The 25988-nt window shown below is 38.1% G+C and overlaps 1 protein-coding gene across 1 annotated transcript in view; it reads left to right on the top strand.

The window, feature by feature from the left end:
• The window catches only part of Slc12a2 (solute carrier family 12 member 2), a 93454-nt gene extending 86396 nt beyond the window's left edge, over positions 1 to 7058 (top strand). The window contains exons 25-27 of the mRNA XM_008840891.2: positions 660 to 795; positions 1161 to 1228; positions 4268 to 7058. Of these exons, the coding sequence (XP_008839113.1) occupies positions 660 to 795; positions 1161 to 1228; positions 4268 to 4403 (340 nt within the window). The 3' untranslated portion in view covers positions 4404 to 7058. The remainder of the gene's footprint in view (positions 1 to 659; positions 796 to 1160; positions 1229 to 4267) is intronic.
• The last annotated feature ends 18930 nt before the right edge of the window (positions 7059 to 25988 follow it).

Below are 25988 nucleotides of genomic sequence, written 5' to 3'. Positions count from 1 at the left end.
GCCCTGAGTTATATGTCAAGCCAGTTGGCATGCCAGTGATGCTGAAGTAGAGTTCTCAGTTTTCAGATATGGTTTCACTTTCTCCTTTACACTTGTGTTCTGGAGCATTAGTCACAGAAGTTCCAGGTAGTTTAATCTCAGGTGTGTTTCTGCTCACAGTCACAATATGCATTTGATTCTGTCTTTACATCCATATTACTTTCCTTTAGTTTTATTGTAAAAATATAAGAATTTGCCAGTAATAGTTGCAGTCAGGATTCTCCTAGTTTAACCATTTCTCATTTTGGGACAATCAGTCTGAAAACGGCATAGGCTGTTATGTTGGAGGATATATTTTACCAGATATAATTGTAACAATTCTCAGATATATGCTGAATGAATTGTATTTGTTTTTAAATTGAATTGGAAAAGATTTTGAGCAAAGTTGTATTTGACTTATCACTCAAAGGAATCAATTTGGATAATGTGATCGACTGTATGTAGGCTAGATCCAGGGAGATCAGCCTTAGCTCCAGTTTTATTATCAGTACAGTCCTAAATTTCTAACCAAGTCAAGAGACTGGAAATTGCTATTTTCCAACTAAATTATAAAAATGATTGTAAGTCTATAAGAAGTTGCAATTTAAAATAAGATTTTCAGTATTGTTTCTATTCTTAAGTATTGTAGCTTTTGATGAAATGATTGAGCCATACAGACTTCATGAAGATGATAAAGAACAGGACATTGCAGATAAAATGAAGGAAGATGAGCCATGGCGAATAACAGATAATGAGCTTGAGCTTTATAAGACCAAGGTATTCTTTCATTTCTGTTTCTCTTGTTCAATTAAATTCTGAAGATCGAAACACCAAGCATTGCAATTTGGTATGAGAGAAAATACAGCTGTGTAAATTAAAACTCCTTTTAAGGTCATCTCATCTAGGAATGGTGAGAAGCATCAAACTTTTTCTAAATGGTATTTTATTGCACAAAAAATTATTTGTTTTCACTACTTGTTTTATGAACCATGCTAGTTTTCTTCATTTTTAATTTTTAGTAGTACTGAGGACTTAACCCATGACCTCACATGCATTTATAAGCACTGTACACTGAGCCTTAAACTGTTGTAGATTCTAATTTTCACAAAGTCTAGGAATGATTCTGTCCTGTTTCCTTTCAGACATACCGGCAGATCAGGTTAAATGAATTATTAAAGGAGCATTCAGGCACAGCTAATATTATTGTCATGTAAGTACTGTTGTAATAAGATTTTGGCTATTTTTATGAAAATGTACCTTTTTTCTGTTTTTCTTGAGGTAGGGTCTCACCCAGAGCAGGCCTTTAATCTGAAGTCTTCCCATCTTATCCTCCTGAATCCTGGGATCATAGAATACACCATCACACTCACCTGATAATGTACCCTTTAGGGGCTTTTAAAATACATATATTTTTTTATCCATTGAGAATTTTATACATGTATTTGATATACTTTGATCATATACATTACCCACTACTCACTACCCATTTCTAGCCTCCCCAGGAACCCCACCATCACCTCAACATCTCCCCTCCCAATTTCATGTCCTTTTTTTGTTGTACTTCTTGGTTTTTTTACACTTTTTTTTTTTTGGTCTTTTTGAGACAGGCTCGGTCTCCCTGTAGCCCTAGCTGTAACTCACTATGTAACTCACCAGGTTGGCCTTAATCTCACAAATCCACCTGCCTCTGCCTCCTTAGTGCTGGGATCAAGGGTAAGCATGTGCACCACCGCTCCAGGTATTTAACTTATTATTTTAATTATGTGTCAGGGGTGAGGTATGCACGCAGGTGCCACCAGAGACCAGAGTGTCAGATCCCTTGAACTGGAGTTACAGAGCAGTTAGGAGCTGCCTGATGGGGGTGCTCGGACTAGAACCAGGTTCTCTGCAAAAGCATTACTAACTCTTAATTGCTGAGCCATCTCTTCAGACCCTTGTAGTTTTTGTTACTGTTTCTTTTTTTTTTTTTTTTTTTAATGTGCGTGAGTGTATCTTATGTAGGTAAGTGCACCTGTGTCATGCAGTGCCTGGGGAGAACAGAAGAGGTCATTGGATCCCCTGGAACTGGGGTTGCAGACAGTTGTTAGCTGCCATATGGGTGCTGGGATTCGAACCCAGGTCTTCTGCAAGAACAACCAGTGTTCTTAACCTCTGAGCCATCTCTCCAGCTCCGTGTTACTGTTTCTTAATAATCCGGAGTCCAATTAGTGATACCTGTATGTGTATGGATGTGGGCCATCTCCTGGGGCATGGCCAATCTCCCAGTGGGCACATCCACGAAGAAAAATAACTTTTCCCCTCCAGCCCTCAGCTGTCAGTTGCTCCTTAGCTACAGGTGGCATCTCATGAGACCCTCCTCAGATCCATGCTGGAATTTGGACTAGTTCAGTCTTGTGCAGGCAACCAGAGCTATGTGAGTTCATGAGTGCAATGGCCATGTCATTCCCAGAAAGCAGCATTTCACAGCACTTCTCCTGGTCCTCTGACTCTTTACTATTTCTGCCCACTCTTCTTCCATGTTCCCTGAGCCTTGGGTGGGTGGAGGGAGAAGTCTGTGATACAGATGCCCGTTTATAGCTAACCTCAGAGTCGCTCATTCTCATCACTTTGACCAGCTATGAGTTAATGCATTAACCACACCCCACTTCAGAAAACAGCTTCTCTAAGATTAGAGTAGCACTAATTATGGGTGGTATACACATAAATATTTAGAAAGCAGTTAGACAGGAAGACCACTTAGCAAAACAACAGTAGCAGGTTTCCCCCTAGGGCTATATGACCTCTCCCAGACATGGGCTTTTGCCCAGGTTTACAGTACCTTAGTGGGCATGAATTCCCTTCTGTGGAGTAGGCATTAAAGCCAGTCAAAGCAGTTTATTTTTCCCCATAACAGTCACCATGTCACAGTTGTTGGGTCTTTGAATACAGAGTCTTGCTATATAGTCCAGATTGGCCTCAGATTTACAGGAGCTCTCTCTCCCACCTTTGTCTTCCAAGTGCTGGGGTTTCAGGACAGTGTCACCAAGCCTGGCTGATAAATACTTGGAATAGAAATTAATTAAAGGGACATTTTCTATAGAAAGGAAATTTCTTGAATATGCTTCACTTTAAGTATATGGAGCTAATTTTTATGTTTGGAGAAAAGACAAATTAAACCCTTAACATTAAGATTGTATCAGGCTAAGTTAATTCTTTATTATGTAAGTTAGTTTGAACTTTTTAATGTATTTTTCTTTAACTTTAAGCTTTTAAAAATTCCTTTGCTTTGGGGCTGGAGAGATGGCTATTCTTGCAGAAGACCCGGGTGCTTTGGAAACACTTCACCCTAGCCAAGAATATGTGTGGTATAGGAGGAACCCACATTAGAATTTAGATCCCAGACAACTTACTCATAAAAATACTAGTAAAAACTTATTTAGAAGATTAAATTGATATAGTGGTTCATGTTCAGACATAAACAGTCCTCAATCCCACATTTCTGTCACACAAGCTTTCCATAGAGATACACTGCCTTTGAATTATATATACATGCTGATACCTACTTGAGGCTTTCCTCTACTGAACTATGTTCACTAGATATTGCTGGAACCTGAGATTTCTGTTCCTAGTTTTGTGTCCTTAAATAGATAAAAGCTCAGGCTTCCAGAAACCATAACAAATGGTGAAACATAGTAGCGGAGTGAAAGTTTGGCTAGCGACAAACACAGTATTAAGTTTCAATTTTTGCTGATGGTGATCAAATTCCTATAATGGAAGGCATATTAAAACATAACAATTTAGAATCAATCTTTATAGGTCAAGAGGTTACTATTAGCATGATCTGTAAATAGAAATTATAACTCATAAGGGAAGATTAAAAATACATAGAATTAATTATGTTGGCATTTCATTATCTAAGCTTCCATTGTCTTAAGTTCTGACAGAAAGACACCTTCTAAATAATTTTACCCTTATTGAAGGGGAAATTTGACATTTAGGGTCAAATACGCATTATATATCTTACAGTGCACAGGAATGATTGTATCTATTCTGACGAACAGATGTTTAAAAAACCTTTTGTTGAAAGCTGAAATACGGGAATAGTGATATGAGGGCATAGTAGTTCCTGCCATATCTGTGCAGAATCTCTACAGTCAGAAGTATTTTATAATTCTAGGAATTTTTAGCTACTTGCCTTATGACTTAATTTAAAATTGTTCCATTTTCTTCTCGAAAGCATTGGTCAGTGTTCTTTCTCATTCTGTTCCAGGAGTCTGCCAGTTGCACGGAAAGGTGCTGTGTCCAGTGCTCTCTACATGGCATGGTTGGAAGCTCTATCTAAGGACCTTCCCCCAATCCTCCTTGTCCGTGGGAATCATCAGAGTGTCCTTACCTTCTATTCTTAATTGTTGTACACAGTGGGCTGTCCTTCGGATTGGTACTTAGTGCCTAGTGAAGTGACTGAAATCGTCAGTAACAGCTCAACATCACAGTGGCCAACTGGGACTTTTCTTTCACTGTTTACTTTATTTGAAAGCACATGGGAAAGTTGCTCCACTGGTGGATGTATGGAGACTTTAGTTTTAGTCGGTTCCATATCTCAGTTTAATGAATGGTGATTCTTTCTTGTTGAACTGAAGCTCATGAAAGTAAAGTTTTCCTTTGCTACTTGAATAGCAATAAGAGTGTGTTATTTTTTTGATTGATGAAAGGAGTACAAAAAGCCTTTAACCTTGAGGTGCCTTCTGAAATTAACCAAATTTCATTCATATATCTCTCCTCTTTTATAAATTTATAGAATATCAAACTTTGCCTTCAGATATTTTTATTTCTAATCTCTTCCACCTTAAAACAAAGTGGAAGTTGCTTTCCATCTTGCATTGACCAATTAGTGTTGAGTACTATGTGTTTCCTGTTACTTTTGTAGAAATATCTCTTAGAATTTAAAGATGAGGATTAGGACATGCTAATAAAAAATGTAGAGAAAAGTAACCAAAACGCAAACCCAAGGTTAGGTTTATATGCGTGTATGAACATGTAGAGCTAGGAAAGAGGCCCAAACACCTTATGAAGCTCCCAATTTCCCATTCGTCATTATTTCTTTGAAATCTTAGAGAAGGGTAAAGATATGTACCCATGACGTCCATGTAAAGTGCTGAAAAATCACATCATTTTTCAAACAAAGATCCTCAAGAACATTTGTATTTAAACTAAGAGATCTGTCCTAACTTAGAATTTCCCTAAAATGTGAGGGATTTAAGATATGCTAACTGATTTTTTTTTTCTAGAAGAAATCTAGACAAAGCAATGTCATTTAATAGAGTATTTCAGCAAACACTAGGTGGGGTTTCACTACATTATACCATCTTTTATAAATCTTTAAAGTGTTTCATCAAATGGTTAAATGGACCATGGGTTTCTTAGTGAAATATTTTTAGGCTTAATTCATTCGAGTATCAAGTACATTTAGTCTTAATACACTCAGGTTTGAACAGATTATTCTGAACATTGACATTTAATCTATTCTTAATACTTTAAAACTTTTGTGTTTAAAAAAAAAAAAAACTGCCAGTTTGTGCATCTGATTGACACCGCAGTCTACTAGTACACTTTTGACAGTGCATATGTCCTGTTACCGAAAGGTTTATATACAGTTGTTAATGAGAAGTTTCTTATTTTTCAAGGAAGGATTTCCCAAAAACATTTCAAGAGATTTATGTCTACATGTCTGTATGTGTGTATGTATATGCGTACACAAGTGCACATATATATATATATATATGTAATGAAATTTATGTTGCTGGTGTTCCACATTTTAAAGTGATCATGATTCAGTAGGCTGAAGTTTTTTCTTTAGCATGTTCAAAATCAGATCAATAGATTACAGGTTTCAAGAGAACAAAGACAATTTGAAGGTCATAATGTAGCCTCTTATAATTATCCAGTTAGATAAAGGTACTGTCAGTAGATTCATTGATAAGTTTCAGTGGTAGAGAATTTATACAGGCTTTCATGCATCTTAATAGAAATGTTACAGAATTATTTTCAGTGATGCAGTATTTTTGCTGCATGAATATGAACTAAATTAAGTTGGAGGTCTGAGAGTTTTAATTCAGAATATTAAGAAAATGAAGTAACTATTTTCTAAAAGTTTTTCTACATTATAATACATCATTTTTCCATTTATTGTAAGTTTTGCAGTGTTTGGGGGGAAAGCAGATGTCACATTCAATATGCAATAATGTGTGAATTTTCTAACTGGATAATAGGGCGTGGACTGAGTGCTGCTATCTTGAAATGTACACAGGTACACTTGCTTTTTTTTTTTTTTTTTAAGGTTTTTCCCATTCAGGACAACATCACTATGACCTGTATTACAGGAACCAAATGTCCTACATCATACGTGTATGTATAAAATACATAAAACTCACCTAAATATACATTAATAGGAAGGGGAATGTCTGTGAAATAATGTAAGAAACTTTCCACTTTTAAAAAATACATTACCTAACACTAGATACCAGGTCAGAAATTTAAGATTGCAGTAGAAAAGAGAAAAAAAATTTCAACAAGCAATTCTTAGAGATGCTATCTAGTGTTGAAGCTATTTCTAGTTTATGCTGAATTTTGATGATCTTAATTGCCAATTTTTTTTAATCCTAATCATTAATGGTAACTTGGAAATAATTATGCAATGGCATTTGAGTTCACTGTTATAGGTAAAGAATTCAGTGGGTTCAGAGAGAATGTTGGTATTGATTATTAACTGTTAATTAAATCAAATATTTATTTGTTGCATTGTTTCCTATGTATTTTAAGTTTCCTTTTAAATTCTTTTTATATTACTTTCTGACATTACATGTTTTTTAAGAGTATGGAAATAATTTAAAGATTTGTGCTCTGGTGGATGATTATCTACTAAGGTTGAAAATGTAATATTTTGATAATACTGTACTGTAACTTCACACAAATGCTTTTCTAATGTTTTAACCTTGAGTATTGCAGTTGCTGCTTTGTAAAGAGGTTACTGCAATAAAGGAAGTGGATTCATTAAAACAGTATTTAATATCTACTCTTAATTTTATCCAGTTTATAAACTTACATCCATTTTGTGATTTCATCTCATTTAAGTAACTATTATCTCATTAGTGTCTGTATTTTTTAAATGGCTCTGGAAAAGTTGTATGAATTTGTTCATTACCCCTAGCCTGCAGAGAAGGACTGTTGATACTGACTAAATTCTGTACACTGTATTTCAGTATGTTTTGGTTTGTTTTTTTTTAATTAAAAAAAAAATTAATTCCAGGTGTGGTGGCACACGCCTTTAACCCCTGCCCTGGGGAGGCAGAGGCAGAGGCAAGTAAATCTCTGTGAGATTGAGGTCAGTCTGGTTCACATAATGTCTTCCAGGTAGGCTAGAACTAGGGAGACCCAGTCAAAAACAACAACAAATTATTTTTATGTGTATGAGTGTCTTGCCTGCATGTATGTAAGTGCATCTGTGAATTTAATGCCTGCAGAGGACAGAAGAGGGTGTCAGATCCCCTGGAACTAGGGTACTAGATGGTTGATAGCTGCCATGTAGGTGCTGGGAACAACCCTGGTCCTCTGCAAGAGCAGCCAGTGAATTTAACTTATTTAGCTTTTCTAATCTTAATTTACTAAAAGATTACAAGAAATTTGTCTTCCCTTATTTTAAGATGATTTCTTTGCTTTCCAGGATTTTTTTTTTTTCTGATGTCACAGTTTTATGGTTTTCCCTTTCCTCATTTGGACCCTTAAGTCTGGCCATTACTTGTGCTGGACAGTTGCTCATACTGCTTTACTCATTACACAGCAGCTTGGAGCAGTTTAGGGAGTTAGCTAACAATCTAAGTCAGTGAGGACATGGACCAGGAGCTCGAGATCTCACCTAGTACTTATCTCTTCAGGGACTTAATAAGGTCAAAAGTAACTCTCAATGTCACACGTTCTAGTTTAAAACAAAAATATAGTATTTGAAGCCAACTGGTTTTATTGTTCATTCTGCAACGAAAATTACATTTTATATACGTTTGTTAATGTATACCAAAGGGCGATTGTAGAGTCTGAAGAAATAGATGGTAAAGATAATGCAATCCTAGGGTAGAAAATTCTATTTTGTTTACATTGTTCAAAGGGTAAATACACAAAATGTGTTGTGTTGTTGGGTTTACCATTGTGACATTTTAGGGGGCAGAGTATTTGAATCTTGTTGCTTTTTATAGAGCTGCTGGCAGAAGCCATTGGCCTGTTTAGGTGTGTGATAAACATTGTCTTAAATGGTAGCATTAGAACTTCAGCTGCCCCACCCCCAATTCTAACATTTAATTTTGTGTTAGTCAAAATAAGAGTTAGAGCCATCATTTTAGGGGAAAATATGGACTTGTCACTACCTAGTATGTAGCTTTACCTTTTACTACTATCCCTATAGGCCTGGACTTATTTCCCAAAATGATTCTGCCTCGTCAACACATGCTTTGTCCACTATTTGCATGTGCATATGAGTTCCCAGTATTTTCTACCCATAACTAAAAACACAAAGTTACTTTTTTGATCTGAAAAATAGGGTGATTAGTCTTTGGATATTGAATTTTAAAAACCTGGCTCAATACCAGAATTTCATCAAAATACTGCTAAAGCCTTGTAGAAAATTAAGATTTTGCCCTGGAAGAAGACATCTTTTTAGTCTAAAGAAAAATGTTTAATAGCATAACTTTATATTCAGGTTTCTTACCTAATAACAGACACACATAAAGATGGTTTGTAAGTTAAGAAAGCAGCATTTCATATTTTCAAAGCTACATTTAGCAATCTAATGAACAGTGTATCGATGTTTTTTTACTTCTTAAAAATAAATTCCAGTTAAACCAGTTTAAAAGGTAATAATGCCAGTTGGAAAAGAAGCAATGTATAGGAGTTTCTTTGAATAACCAATAAGCCACAGATTACTTTTAATTCTATAGTAGTTCTGTTTAACCGTGAAAATGGTTTAAGTTCCTAAAATGTGTTTCTAATTAAGACACTTAGAAGATGCTAAGGATAATTTGGAAATGGGGAAGGAGGCTGGTGACAGTTAGATGGAAAGCCATGTTCCAATTGAGGTTCTTACTTTGAAAGACTTAATGCCTTTTTAAAAAACTTTTCACAATCATTGTTTCCTTTTAGAACTACTGAATTGTAAAGAATGGAAGTCATTTTATTCCCTGGATTTTTAAAGATCTTTTGACCCAGTCAGCATCTCCTATCAGCTGCCAGGTTCCCATCTCAGAATTGTTGCCTACATTATGCAGGTGATTATTTCTCTGGTGATGTTCACAAAGATAATGCTTTATTTCTGCTCCATGCACCTGTGATCTTAGTATTGTTAACATAAGTTTCATAGTTTGTTTTTTTCAGAAAATTGATGGCAGTGAAGCACAGGTGTATTATGGATTAAAACACTGGCAAGGACAGTAGTTCTGAACTCTTCACCATTTAGTGTACATCTGAATAAACTGGAGGGTCTGTTAAAGCATATTTTATTTAATATGTTAAAACATATTTTAAAGCATAGTAGGGCTGGGGGTGCAGGTAATTGCCTAGTGTGGACAAAGGACCATAGATAACAAAACATACTTCATTCCTGGTATATCATCTCCATCCCAATGAAAGTTTTCTCCACATATGCTGGAACGTTTCTTAGTTAGGTCTTTGTCCATCCATGGCAAGCACAGAGCCTAAAAAGTGCCAACAGTAAAAGGAAGCCAGGAAGACAGTCAGTCAAGTTCAGGGACTCAAGTTTGCAGAAACAAGAATCTCTTACAGAGTCTGATTGCCTTTCTCTCTCTGGCTTGCCTCTCTAGGCCTGCTTTTTTTTTTTTTTTTTTTTAATTATTTTGTGTGTATGAGTGTATTGTCCGCATGTAAGTGCACCCATGTCATGCAATGTCCACAGAGGCTAGAAGAGGGCATCAGATCCCCTGGAACTGGAGTTACAGTTAGTAGCTGCCATGTGGGTGCTGGGAATCAAACCCAGGGCCTTTGCAAGAGGAGCCATCTCTTCAACCCCATGATTTTTTTTTTTTTTATGTGTATGAGTGTATTGCCTGCATGTATGCGAATGCACCCGTGTCGTGCAGTGCCACAGAAGTCAGAAGAGGGCTTCGGATTCCCCTGGAACTGGAGTTAAGGACAGTTCGTAGCTGCCATGTGGGTGTTGGGAATCTAACCCAGGTCCTCTGCAAGAGCAGTTGGTGCTCTTAAACACTGAACCATCTCTCCACTGAGCCCCTAACCCCATGATTTTTAGTCACCACATAGTGTGCTGATGACTTCTGAGTCCCAACAGCTTAGGCACACCTGTAGTAAGAAGGAATTTGTCCCAGTAAACTCTAGTAGAAGATACTAGGGATGTGCTCCAGTGGGTTTAGCCACTGTCTAAGGTCAACACCTAAGTCCTGGGTCACATTTGGACAGCTCTGCTTCACTAATAAGATTTAACGTGCTTATTAGAGTCCTGTACTCACTTTGAATACTAATTACAAAGTGGTGAGGAAATTTTACATGTCATATTAATGCTGGTAGGTCTTTCATGTTAGAAAATACCCTTATGCTTATGTACCCCCCCCATTGATCAAAAATTATTTCAGGGTCTCTATACCATAAATATAATTTAAATAAAACATTAGATTGAAAGTATAACCAAAGTTTGAGGCTTCTTATTCAAAAAGTATGTAGTAATTGCTAATTAATGCTTCCATATATATGTAGTTGACCTTAAGTTTTAAAGGATAGAAGCAATATATTTGTCAGGAACCTAAAGCCTGGTGTAACTCCAAACAAAAGTTATAAACATTTTTCTGTCTTGCCATTTATTCTAACATTTCCTATCTTTACAACTATCTGATACTCTGACAATGAAATAATTGCTTTTTTTTTTTTTTTTTTTTTTCGGTCTTTGAGTTCCAGCTGTCCTGGAACTCACTATGTAGACCAGGCTGGCCTTGAACTCACAGAGATCCGCCTGCCTCTGACTCTTGCATGCTGGGATTAAAGGCATGCGCCACCAAGCCCAGCTGAAATAATTGCTTTTAAGTGGCAGCTATTCAAACTCAAAGCTATTTTAACAGTTTTCAAGCTGATTTGTTGCACTTTAGTCATATGATCAAGCCTAGTTTATGATACATACACTTCAATCCATAAATAGTAACAGATTCATTACTCATTTATATCCTTTATGCTGATTCTAGTTACTGTTATTTAAGCTTTTTTTTTCAGATAAAAGGTAGGTATTATATCAGTGTTACTGACAGGTTGATGATAATGGCCAAATAGTTGCAAACAGCCACATTTCGAGCAATTTAGATAGTCACATTGTAGATACTGGATTTATTTTGTCTATGCAGCATGATTTTTTGGGGGGAGAAGATCAGGTTCTTGTTACATACACAGACTGGCTTGGAGCTCATGCTCCTGCCCCAGCCTCCCAAGTGCTAAAATTACAGGTGTGTGTCTTCACACCTGACTTGTAACATCTTTTGAATACTCAAATCCATGAGAGCTCAACAAACATACTCAGCTATGAGTCTGGTCTCCCAATAGTTAGGCTGTTTTGAGCAGCAACGTAGACCAGCCCAGTGTGTTCTTCCCCATGACTGCCCTCAGTGCAAGGGCCACACCAGTGCCAGTCCTGCTGCTTCCTTCAGTACTGCAGTAGTGGCAGGATTTCCTATTAATTTTCTGTCCATTAATAGAAAATAAAACACAATGAACAATAGCAGCATAGGTACTCTCCTGCTCATAGCTGTCTACACTTCAGCAGATGGCACGAAAACCTCCTATGATTCTACTTCTTGCCAACTGGCATTCCTATTTACTACCAGTTTTAATTAACCACATGAGGCATTTCTTCATATTTGCTCACATGCTTTTTTAACAAGTTGCAGTTTGCTTCTCTATTGCTATGATAAAAACTGACCAAAATGGGCTGGAGAGATACCTCAACAATTATGAACACTGGTGGCTCTTGCAGAAGACCCGGGTTCGAATCCCAGCACCCACATGGCAGCTAACAACTCTCTAACTCCAGTCCCAGGGGATCCTACAGCCTCTTCTGACCTCTGTGGGCATTGCATGACACGGGCACACTTGCCTATATACAGGCAATACACGCATGCGCATAAAATAAAAATAAAAGTTTTTTTAAGTTAAAAAAACCAAAACTAACTTGAGGAGGAAAGGGTTTATTTAGCTTATCATTAAGGGAAGCCAAGGCAGGAAACGTCAGGAACCTGGAGCACAGACCATGGAGGAATGCTGCTTACTGGCTTGCTCCCTGGTCTGTGGTCAGCCTGCTTTCTTATACAACACAAGACCACCTGCCCAGGGCAGCAGCCCACAGTGGGCTGGGCTCGCCCACATCACTCAACAATCAAAATTAGCCACAGGTCAATCAAATGGAGACATTTCCTCAACTAAGGTTCCCTCCAACCAGTGTGTGAGGTTGAAAACTAAAGCTAACACAAGTTTTATGTATTTTTTTATTCGTTATTTCATGTGTACAAGTGTTTTGCCTACATGTATGCAAGTGCACCCCTGTCATGCAATGCCTTGGAGGCCAGAGGCGGATCCCCTGGAACTGGAGTTATGAACACCATGTGGTTGCTGGGAATTGAACCCAGGTCCTCTGCACACCGCCAGTGCTGTTAACCACAGAGCCCAGCCCTTCACATGCGTTTGAAATCTATACTATGTATATGCTCTGGATCTGTTAGCCCCAATCCTGATAAATAGGATATTAAGAGGATCAGCCTTGCTATTTACCATTTCCTCAGTAATTTCAGAAGCCTGAAATTTCTAGGTTTACCTTCCTCATAGTTTGTTATTGTTCTAAAAGATCCAGTCATTGACTCCACAAGTGTGTCATATGCCAGTGCCCAGTCCTGTAGTTACTCTCACTGCCACTTCTTAGCAGCAGTCTGTAGCACATGGGCTAACTTCTTTGTACTTTTAAAAACAAAGCCAGGCTAGTGAGATGGCTCAGCAGGTAATGGCACTTGCCACACAAGCCTGGGGAACCAAATTCCATCTCCAGAACCCACTCCACAAAGTTGTTCTGTGACTTCCACATATGTGTTGTGGCACATGGACCCACACACAATTTTTTAAAGTATTTTATTATTGCTATTTAATGTGTATGATTGTGTTGCCTGCCTGTGTGTAAGTGCACCCAAGTCGTGCACTGCCTGAGGAGGTCAGAAGAGAGCATTGGATTCCCTGGAACTGGAGTTATGGACGATTATTAGCCACCATGTGGGTGCTGGAAACCGAACCCAGGTCCTCTGCAAGAACAGCTAGTGCTTTTAACTACTGAGCCATCTCTCCAGCTCCCCACACAATATTTTTTTAATTTATGAACAAACTCAATTTCTAACTAGTTAACAACTTTTTAGCCCTAACAAATTCAATCAAATCTATAATTTTTGAATTTTAAAATTACATGTATTTATCTGTGTGTGTACATGCACACAAGCTCCTGTCATGGCACACGTGTAAGTCAGAGGATTACTGACAATAGTTCTTTCCTTCTGCCATCTGAGTCTCAGGGATTGAACTCCAGTCACCAGGCTTGGTGGTAAGTGTCTTTACTGACAAAGCCATCTCCCTAGTCCCATTTTCAACAATTTTGTTCCTATAAATACCCTCCAGTCAACTCTGCCGTTTTACTTACCCACAGTCCTTGCCCTATTTTAGTTTAGCAATAGAATTTAACCTGATCACTTGAAACCTTGAAATTAGGCCTCACATGTCTAAATTCTCACATCTTAGGTTTGCCAACAATTACCACCGCTTATCAGCAGCAAATGAAAGCTTCCATTCTGCTAGACCTAACCCGATTAAGAGAAGATCCTCCTATTTCTAAGTAGCAACTTTAGCAATGACTTCTGACAAAAGGGATTAGCCAGCCTATATTCTTACCTAATTGCACTCCTCCCAACCGTGACACTTAGGCACTACATTACCAGTAAACTGTGCAAGATGGTGCTTGCCAGTAATCCCAGCACTCACTCAGGACGCTGAAGTAGAAGCACTGAACATTTAGGCCAGTGTAGGCTACCTAGTGAGACCCATCTAAGGAAAAAAAAAAGAATAAAAAAGTCATGTATATATAATTTAAAAAGTAAGTTTCCATGACTAATTATGGGTTTTGGGTTTTTTGTTGTTGTTGTTGTTTTTGTTGGTTTTTTTTTTTTTTTTTTTTTTTTTTTTCGTCTTTTTGAGATGATCTCCCTGTAGCTCCAGCTGGCCTGGAACTCACCGTTAGTCCAGGTTGGCCTGACTAATTTGACTTTTAATAAAAATGTTTACACAGATCAACTAGATACAGCTGTTAAACAACTTCTGTAACTACAATGAAACCACGTCTATGGAATCTTTATGAAGGCTGATTTCTTCACCCTCAAACCTCACTCATTCCTCCAAATTTTTCAAACAAATGGTTTCTGTTTCATCATTATCCACTATCTATATAATCCTAAATCATGTGAAAAAATTCAATACTGTTGCCTCCCAAGCTGCTGTATTAGACTCACTTCAGTAGTTATTGCTTTAGTATATTCAGACATCACTGGTATTCCTCATAAGTAAATTCAAAACACTGTCAAACCTAAGAAAGATCCAAAATTGAATGCAACACTACAATCTCACCCCTAATCACCCTATTCTACCACAGACAGATTTTCAAGACTATCAAACAAAACAACCAAAAAACAAAGTTTCAGCATATGTCATAACTGTTTACATGAGAAATCATGGCTGTGTCCCAACTATAAAAACTAAAAATCAACCTCAAAAAACAATCTCCTAATTAAAATGATTCACCACTCATCCACTGACCCGCCAACCCCATCAGATGATGAAATTTGGCTCTCTGGGAAGTGTGCCTGGTTTTTAGAAATCATTGCTGGGTTATTTCCAGTCATACATTATGTATCAGATATGGTGTGTTCTGTTCTCATCTGCTGTCTGTCAAGATGTAAATTTTATTGACCTGTTATCATCATTGCAAACCAAGCCTTCATGGCCTTCACCTGCCCAGTTTTGTATGTGGGATGGAGCCTGTATTATGGCTTCTGTACATCTCTAAACATCTGAAGTAATGAAATCATATTTGCTGTTTGCATTCACAGCCACGTTTATAGGTTGGGTCTTGCCATGACAAATATCTAAAGAATATCACTGTTCTTCAAGATATTCCTTGTATTGCACTGATGTAGTAGAATGGATCTGCGGAGTGATTTCAGCTGACTCCATCCTAGCATGAGTCTTTACACATCATCTTACTGTCATCTGAGATTTAGCAATAATTCACCTTTTGATTCTTTCATGAAAAAGATCAAATAACCCACCAGGAATAACCTCTGACCCAGAAAGAATTCCATTCTACCCCTACTAAACAAGTAAAGAAATCCTTGGCTTCCTGTTCCTAATCCTAACTACAATCTAGTCTTATTTTACACTGATTTTCTGGGAGACCCAGAGAACTAACTACCCACTTAGTATACCTCCCATGTTAAACCACATTTTCTTTCCGCTTATGCAATTCGATGATCATTCCTAACAGACTAGGAGGTATTATTAGCCTGTGTGGACTCAATTCTCACTCTAGTAATTCATTCACTTCAACCATCTGAAAAATGAAGAATGATACTCTGCTCACTATGTCGGTGCTTGTTCTGAATTTTGGTAGCTGATTTTCTCACACAGAAATCACAGATCAACCAAAACAATATTGTACAAGTATGTATCCTATTGCTTTCTTATTCTTTTCATGATACCACTCACAAATCTATCCAAGAATAAACTTCTTGAATGAAGAGTCCTTATAGTATAACTAACACCTACCTGGCAGAAATAAAGAGAAGCTGAAGGGACACATGTCTCTCAATCACTATCAGACTAGTCAAACAATGGACCCCATGAAATGGAACTTTTCCCAGGAATCCCAGAGGTCAAGGAGGGAACTTGTATCCTAGAAAGGTTTACAGCTCAGCCCACCTTCCAGCGTGAGATTGAAACCCAGACAATGATGGGTCAGTGGTGGTCAGGACCACACCCTGACTGGAACTATAAATGTACATATCCTTAGCTCTCCCGGTCTATCTGTCTCTGTTTCTCTCTTTCAAATATATTCTGGTATGATTTCATATTGCTGTGATGGAAACACTGACCAAAACCAACTTGGGGAAGAAAGGGTTTATTTGGCTTACATCTCCTGAGCTCATCATCACTGAGGGAGCAGGAATCTGGAGGCAGGAACTAAAGCACAGGCCATGGAGGAGCACTTCTTACAGGCTTAGTCCTCTGGCCGGTGCTCAACCTGCTTTCTTATACAATACAGGATGCTTTCTTATACAATACAGGACCACCTGCCCAGGGTTGCACCATCCACAGTTGGCTGGGCCCTCGAGGTCACATCACTCAGCAATCCAGAAAATGCTCCACAGACATGGCCACAGTCAGTCAAATGGAGTCATTTCCCTACTTGAGGCTCCCTCTACCCAGGTGTGTCAAGTTGACAACGAAAGCTATCCAGCACAATTGACCTCTTGTCAACTAGACGCTAAACTCTGCTATTAAACTACAACCTTTCTATTTCTTGTTAATATCACAACATAAGACAGTACAATCTTAAAAGTCCTACAGTCCCTAAAAAATTCAAGCACTTCAGAAGTTCACAAAGTTTCTTAACTGTGGACTCCTGTAAAATCCAAAACAAGTCCTGTCTTATTTCAAAAGGGGGGAGAATCAGGCACACTTAAACAAAACCTAAGTCCAGAAAAGTACCTCAAGACTGGACATCTGGAATTCACTCATGATCTTCTGGGCTCCACTTCTCAGGGTCTGTGGTCCACAGCACACACAGCTTTTCTCAAAGGCCCAGGCCGGGCTCCATTCCACACCTGCTGCTGCCCTTGGTCATCTCATGATCCCGGCAAATCCAAAAAACTGGAGTCTACTGAAACTGAAGTTGCACCTTGCACCAATGGCCTCTTGTGGACTCTCTGGGTGCAAAGTCTCAGATTCTCTCCATTGCCCCTTCAATCCTGGGATCTTCACTGTAACAGATGCTGCATTGTGACCTGTCCTGGCCTCTCAGGGTGCCAAGCTTCAGCTGCTCTTTGACCCCTTCACGATTTCAACATCAGAACCATGCAGGAGACTCATACATTACCAAATCCTGCCTCCAGCTTGAGATGGAGGCTCAGGCCCCCTCTGGACCACCACTTTGGTGGGTCCCATGATTTTAGATAACCATTTCTTTTAGATTTTCAAATTTAGTAGCATATAGGTTTTTTAAATATTCTCTTATAATGTTCTGGATCTTTTGGGTGTCTGTTGTGATGTTGCCCCTTTCATCTCTGATTTTGTTGATTTGGATTTGCTCTTTCTTTCTTTTGGTTAACTGGGCTAAGGGTTTGTATATTTTGTTTAGCTTTTCAAAGAACAGGCTCTTAGATTCATTGACTCTTGGTATTGTTTTCTTTGTTTCTATTTCATTAATTTCTGCTCTGATTTTTGTTATTTCTTCTCTTCTGCTGGGTTTAGGTTTCATTTGTTCTTGCCTTTCCAGTGTCTTGAGTAGCAGTGTTAGGTCATTTACTTGGGCTCTTTCTAATTTTTAAATGTAGACACTTAGAGCTATAAACTTCCCTCTTAGGACTGCTTTTAAAGTGTCCCGGAGGTTTTGTTGTATTGCACTTTTCGCTGAATTCCAGCAATTCCTTTATTTTTTTCTTAATTTCTCCTTTGACCCACTCATTGTTTGGGAGTGTGTTGTTTAATTGCTATGAGTTTGTGTAGTGACTAGGGCTTCTTCCAGTGTTGATTTTGAGCTTTATTGCATTGTGGTCTGATAGAATGCATGGAATTATTTCAATATTCTTGTATTTGTTGAGGTTTGTTTTGTGCTCCAGTATGTGGTCAATTTTTGAAAAAGTTCCATGAGGTGCTGAGTAGAAAGTGTATTCTTTGGTGCTTGGGTGGGTGGAATATTCAAAAGATGTCTCTTGGGTCCATTTAATATATGGTATCATTCTCTCTGTTTATTCTTTGTCCAGTTGACCTGTCTAATGAAGATAGTGGAGTATTGAAGTCTCCTACTATTACTGAGTTGGGATTAATCTATGTCTTAAAGTCCTGTAGTATTGTTTTTATGACTTTGGGTGTACCAGAGTTTGGTGTATATATGTTCATGATTGTAATATCTTCTTGGTTAATTGTTCCTTTGATCAGAATGAAGTGGCCCTCCTTATCTCTTCTGATTAGTTTTGCATTTCTCTCTCCACTCTTTGTATTGCTTCAAGTATTTTGTCAGATATTAGAATTGCAACCCCTGCTTGGTTCTTAGTGCCATTTGCATGGAATATTCTTCTTTTCCATCCTTTCACCTAAAGGTAGTACCTGTCCTTGAAGGTGAGGTGGGTTTCTTGAAGACAGGAAAAGAATGGATTTTGTTTCTTAATCCATTCAACTAGCCTGTGCATTTTGACTGGGGAGTTCAGTCAATTGATATTTAAAGTTGCTATTGAAAGATGTGTATTGGTTGCCATCATTTTGATTTCTGTTTGTATTCTTGGTCTAATTTTGTATTTCCACAATCATATGCTCATTTAGTTTCTTTCTGTTGCCCCTGTGGTTAGTTGTTTCTCTCTCCACTCTCTGTATTGCTTCAAGTATTCTTTGAAAGGGCTGGTTTGGTAGACATATATTCTTCCAGGCTATTCGTGTCATGGGAGATTTTTCTTTCCCCCTCAAATATAATAGACATTTTGGCTGGATATAGTAATCTGGGTTGGCATCTGTGGTCATTTAACACTGGGAATACTTTGGTCCAGGCTCTTCTCAGCCTATTTATGTCATGGAAGATTTTTCTTTCCCCTTCAAGTATAATAGACATTTAGGCTGGGAATAGTAATCTGGGTTGGCATCTGTGGTCATTTAAAACTGGGTATACTTTGGTCCAGACTCTTCTGTCTTTCATAGTTTGCACTGAAAAGTCAGCTGTAATACTAATGGGTTTTCCTTTGTATGTGACTTGTTTCTCTTTGTTCTGTACGCTTAGTGTTTTTACTATGATGTGCCATGGAAAGTTTCTTTTCTGGTCCTGTCTGGTGTCCTATATGCTTCTTATATTTGTATGGGCATGTCTTTCTTTAATTTTTGGAAATTTTCTTCTGCGATTCTGAGGAAGATCTGTTCCATGCCATTATCTTGGGATTCTTCTACCTGTATGCCTATGATTCCTCAGTTTGATCTTTTTATAGTGTCACACAATTCCTGCATATTCCATTCTTGGTGAGGCTTTCTCCTGTCATTTCTAATTGGCGTTCTGAGTGTTTCACTTCCTTTTTGATTTCAGCCTGAGTAGTCTTCAATATTTCTAGCTCTTGTAAATTCATTCAAAAGTTTATCCCTGTCTTCTTTTAGTTCTTTGATTTGTTTGTTCATGTGTTCTTTAAATTTGTTGAATTCCTTGATCATGTTTATGATTGTTCTTTTAAATTCAGTGCCCTGGGTTATCTCTCGGGGGTTCTCCTTGTAGAACTCTTCTATGGGACATAGAACTCTTCTATGGGACATAGAACTCTTCTAGTGGGGACATAGTGTTTTGGCTTTCCATTTTATTATTCTTTCATTGTGATTTTGATGTGAATTTCTTTTGTTGTTTGTGATTCTGATATAAAAATTAAGTTGAAGTTTGCTTCCTTTTGTATTATTGATGTGTGTGCCTTGGTCCTTTTCTTATTGTTTATGTAAAACTGGCTGGTCCAGGTTTCAGGTTCTCGCATGTTTTATTTTGGAGGGAACCGATAGCTTCAGATCAGCTCCACAGGAGCTCCCACAGCAGCCCAAGTCAGGTTCCAGTCAGGTGCACTCAGTCTTCCTTCTCAGGTTTGGACCCCTACTAGCAGGAGCTCAAAGCAAAATCTGGGAAGTTCCCTAAGAGGGGGCGATTTGGGGACCCGAAGACAGTCTGATGAGTTCTCAGCTCCTATGAAGGCCAGAGCAGGCACCCTCTGATGGTCTGCTGATACCTCAGCCGCTACACCTACCAGAACAGGCCCTCTCAGGCCGTCTGCTAAAATCTCAGCCTTATCCTACCAAAGACCTCTGTTTGAACTTTAATCTCACTTCAGGACACCAAAGATGGCCTTGAGGGCATCACTGGGTATTTTTGTCCTTCTTCTCATGTGACCACATTGAATAATTGTCCTTTTGCCTGCTTTTTCACTCTTAATTTGGTTGTTTGAAATTGGCTTCTCGAGGACTGGTGGTAAAACTTGACTTCTTAGGGGTGCAGACTATAACCCCAAGATCAGTAGTACTAATCCTTTGGTGTTTTTAACCAAAGTGGAGAAATTATCACTGTAGGACAGCCAAATACGCAGCCCACAACCTCTCCAAAACTGAAATTCAAATGAATTCTTCTGCTTGAAGCACATCAATTACTATGTAAGTATTAATAAACTTTAATATAAATTTCAACACTCATGCGTTATGAACCTTATGTCATTGAATAGTGTGTGTGTACAAATAATCATGCACTACCCTGATATAGTAATAGCAAAGTTTAAGATCTAGTCCTTATAAGCATGTACAACACAATCTTATATAAAGAATATACAGTCCATTAATTATTTAATCATATACTCATTTTCCAGGTGAACATTACAGTTCAGTTCATTTTTTGTTTATTTTTTATCTTTTGAGACGTCTCCCTCTGTAGTCCAGGCTAGTCTGGAAGTCACGATGTAGCCTAGGCTGGCTGCAAACTTGTAGATATTCTTCTTGCCTCAGCCTCTTAAAAGTTGAGCTTGCAGGTGGGAACCACTATGCCCAGCATATTACTATTACATAGGATATAATATTTTTAGTTACACAACACATTGAGTCTATCCAATTTTTGTCAACATGCTTATCATCTCCAATTGGAGTCTCAGTCAGTCAACAATACTCCATAAAACCAAGAGTCTGCTGTGGAAGTATCCCTGTTTCCACACTGGGCCCATAACACTTGAAGTTGTTATGATATAACTGTACCTTCCAGAATCTTTTTAAAGAGCCATTGCAAACTAAGGTCACCTGATCATTTGTCCTAAATAAGATATCTCTATAGATTAACAGCTGATCAACCCATTCTTATAATAATTGTAGTGTCATGCATTTGATAATTTTTAATTTGGGGAATGTGTGATCCAGTATAGTTATCAAGGCTTTGATGCAGTCAATTACTTTGTCGCTAAGCTTTGCTAAATATTCAAGAAATTACATTTACATCACAAAGTGCTAATTCACTCATGCTTCATAGACAGTACAATTTTGCAATGCCTACCTGCACAATCATACCACATGCACATAATATGTGCACATACACTTACACATACATCCATATACAGACATGTAAAACATACTTTTTATTACAGGTATTAATTTCACAAACCATCCCTACACTCCCCAGCAGGTTCCCTCAAATCCCCAAATTTAAACACTACTACACTCATGTGTTGACTGTACCCAAACTTTTATTCTTTCCAGATCCCTAAAACAAGAAATCATTATATATTCATTAGCTGAGGATAAATTAAATTAAAACTTCAACTTGAAGTAATTTTGAGCCCAACTCCTATTTTGAAAGCAAAAATGTTTTATGTATTTTCAGGCTTATTGAGCTAAAAGTTATTATTTTTTGTTTTCAAGTTACTAAAAAGATTCCCAGCACTAATATAGTATTTTTTTTTTGAAGCACGGTCTCCCTGGAGCTCCACAGCATTTTTTCCCCTGAGGTCTGGGGTTCTCCAGGTTCAATTTTTAAAAATTTAATTATAATTTCAACTAAAATCAGGCATAAGTCAGACTCTCATAAAGTATATTTAACTCTCCCTACATAGCTCACGTAATGTAGTAAATAGAATGAGACATGGAAAATGCCTAGATGGGTTTTTATAATTCCATTAGCATATAGATTTGGTCCTGGCCTTTTGATTAGTTTTGGGTTCAATTATACATGCAATTCCCCACCTACCAGTAAGAATGCCTCACAGATTATAAAGGACAGAAGCAGGCACCAGCTACCTATAGATCACAACTATAGCTGTGATAAGAAAGAAGCAGTAATGAGCATTAACAGCGTATACTGTTGTTAGGGTTGGTAATCAACCCAAGTTAATAAAATCCATCATAGGGCATCTTTAAGAACAGCAACAAACAGGGTAAGGTTAAAAAGGAAGGTGTTAGGGTTGGAGAGATGGCTCAGCTTAAGAGTACTGGCTGCTCTTGCAGAGGACTGAGTTCAGTTCCCAGCACCCACTTGGTGACTAACAACTGCCCATACCTCCAGTTCCAGGGGATCCAGTGCCCTCTTCTGACCTCCGTGGGCATTGCATGACATGGGTGCACTTACACACATGCAGGCAATACACTCATACACATAAAAATAATAAGTAAAATGTTTTTAAAGTAATCCCTTTTTATTTTTATTTATAAAACAGTAAGTACAATCTTTTAAAAGTAATCTTTCATTTTTATTTATAAAACAACAAAATAAAAAAATATATATGTCTTTTTTTGAAACAGGGTCTCCCTGTAGCCCCAGCTGGCCTGGAACTCACTATGTGGATCAGCCTGACCTTGAACTCACAGAGCACCACCTACCTCTGCCTCCCAAGTGCTGGGGCTACAGGCATGCACCACCACACCTGGCAAGTAAAATATTTTTAAAGTAACCTTTTTTATTTTTATTTTATGTGTATGTATGAGTGTATTGTCTGCATATATGTAAGTGCACCCATGTCGTGTAATGCCCAAGGAGGTCAGAAGAGGGCGTCTGATCCCCTGGAATTGGAGTTACGGACAGTTATTTGCTGCTCTGTGGGTGCTAGGAACTGAACCCGGTGCTCTGCAAGAGTAGCCAGTGCTCTTAACCACTGAGCCCCAAAATAAAATATTATTTTAAAAAAAGCAAATTGTAAAAATTTTCAGATAAAGTATAAAATAAACTATGAAAGTAGCTTTCATATATCTGAATACACAATAGCTAAGAACAAAACTGTGAGCATCAATTTTTTAATTGAATTTTTGTAAATTTTATACAATAAGTTTGATGGTATTTAGATCTCCTCCCCTATCCACACCTCCCCTTATAGCCCCCACCCAATTCAGTCTACTTTATTATATATAAGGCCTATAGAATTTAATTTGTGTGCATAAATGTCCTTCAGTGTGAGTCCATTCACTGGAGCCTGGTTAACCTGCCAAGAGTCCCATCCTTGAAAGAGACTGTTTCTCTCCTCCCAGCAGCCATCAGTTGTCAACGTTAGTCTTAAATTATGTTGCGTTAGGGTTTCCTACCCACTTCCCCACATCTGTGCTGGGATTTTGACTGGTTTGAGGTTGCATGGAATTTGTGCATGCCGTCACCATTGCTGTGAGTTCATATGAGTAACTGACCAGTCTGGAAAACTGTTTCCTTGCATTCACCCACCACCTCTGGCTCTTACAATCTTTCCACCCCCTCTTACACAATGATCCCTGAGCCCTGGGAGACAGAAGTTTGAAATAGGTGTCCTATTCAGGAATAACCACTCTGCAGCCTCTTGTTCTTGGCTTATTGGCCAATTGCAGATTTCTGTGTTAATCACCATCTGCTGTATAAGGAAACTTCTCTGTTGAGAGTTGAAAGATGCATTAATTTATGGGTATGGTATAACAATAAGTCATTAGGGGTCCGTTTAATATGATAACTGTTTAGCAGAAAACTAGTATTAGGCTTTCCCCTATGTCCCATGACCTGTCTGTCTCAGGTTCCTAACCTGATATCAGTGTCAAGTATGAGCTCCATCCTATGCAGCAGACCTTAAATCCAATTAGAAATGCCCCTCCCAGGAAGTCCCCCACCCACCCACACAGGACAGTTTATTAGTTTCTTGATCTTTCTGAATTTTCAAATTGAAACAATCATATCTAAGATTTCAAAGCTAGCATCCAGCTCTGAGAGAGATCATGTGACGTTTGTCTTTCGAAGATTTTGTTTTTATCTTTAATTTTGTGTATGTGTGTGTTTTAGTGTGAATTGGTACACGAGTGCAGTACCTGAGAGGCCAGAAGGTAGCATTAGATCTGCAGGAGTTGGAGATACAGGAGATTGTGAGGCATCTGACATGGGTGCTGGGAACTGAACTCAGGTGCTCTGGAAGAGAACTATGAACTGTTAAACACCACCTCTCCAGCCCTGTGAGCAGCAATTCTTAAAAGTATATACAAATGTAATTTTATAAACTAGAACTATAATTTATTTGAGAAATTACTAGCAATATTTATATTTTATGATAAAAATGTTTTTCAGTGAGGGTAAGTGGCTAAATTTAGACAGAAGAGAAAAAAATACAATGATGTGATTTATTTTTTCAATGTGAACTCACTTCTGATAAGCCTCTTTGCTTAATTATAATGACGTTTTTGGCTATAAAATGCATAAAACCAGGCAAACAAATTATCTTTAAAAATCTCAGTGTGTGAAAAAAAAAATCTCAGTGTGTGGTAGTGCATCTTTGTGTGTGTGTGAATGTGGGCACACACACACATACACATGCCACAGTGCACATGTGAAGGTCAGAGGACAGCCTTGGGTGTCGGTACTTGCCTGCAACCTTATTTGAGACAGAGTCTCTGCTCATTGCTCACTGCTGTGTAGGTCAGGCTGACTGTCCCACGAACTTCTGGGGAGTCTCCTGTCTTTACCTCCCATCTTGCTGGAGAAGCACCGAGATTAAGACACAAGCTAAGGCATGTGGCCTTCATGTGTTCTGGGATCCGAACTCAGGCTTGCCACCTCCCCAGCCCTACATCTTGACAGCAAGCACATAGTTCACAATAAATCAGTGGAATCTTTTGAAATGCTTTAAAATTTTTGAATAAAGCAAAACAATATTTTGAGAAATGTGTTCCTACCAATGAAAAGAATTTTATGAATATTTTATTTAATTGCAAAAACAAAACAATAGAAGCCCTCCTATTACAGAAGGCCTTGTATTACTTACTGCTATCAAAATACCAGAAATAGTCCATGGGAAAGAGCATGGGATGAATCTGTAAAATTCCTTTATGAAGTGATGCTATTTCCACAATAATTTCTGAAATCAGGAATGACAAACCCTGCAGTTCATTGCCAGCCTCAAGGGTAGCCGAAAGTCTGCGGGTCAGTTAGATGGAAAAGTGGTATTTCTAACATTGCACAACTGTTACTTTATGTAAAATAAGTTTATGAAGGAAACAATAATGAGGAGTTATTATTCTATTCTATGGAAGGGCACAGAATATGGAAACATTTATTTGTCATCTATCTATCTATCTATCTATCTATCTATCTATCTATCTATCTATCTATCTATCATCTCTATAATCTATCATCTCTATAATCTATCTATCTATCATCTATCATCTATCTATATCTATCTATATCATCTATCTATCTATCTATCTATCTATCTATCTATCTATCTATCTATTATCATCTATCATTATTTACTTATTTGATACAGGATCTCCTGGCTAGCCTTGAACTGGTTATATGACCAAGAAAGACTTTGAACTTCTGATCCTCCTGTCTCCATCTTCTGAGTGCTGGGATTATAGGCATGTGCTGCCATGTCTGCATTATGCAGTGCTGAGGATCAATCTCAGTGCTTTGTGCATGGTAAGTAAGTGCTCTACCAACTGTGCTGCATCTCCAGCACAAGAGGGGAAGATACTTCTTATCTTGAAGTTAATGTCTTTCTTACAAGTGAAGGTTTAGTAGAAAGATCCTGTTAGTGTCTGTACAGGTGATGCTGGAGCAAAGTTGGGTGGGAAGGTTGGACTTTTGTGAAGTTAAAGCTGGCAAGAAGCATATCATGTTTACTCGCTGCATGATCCACCAGGACAACTTGCAGCAG

The sequence above is a fragment of the Nannospalax galili genome, unplaced genomic scaffold (genome assembly GCF_000622305.1).
Source record: "Nannospalax galili isolate Female #2095 unplaced genomic scaffold, S.galili_v1.0 scaffold490, whole genome shotgun sequence".
Lineage (NCBI taxonomy): Eukaryota > Metazoa > Chordata > Mammalia > Rodentia > Spalacidae > Nannospalax > Nannospalax galili.
This window is presented reverse-complemented; position numbering and strand designations above follow the sequence as displayed.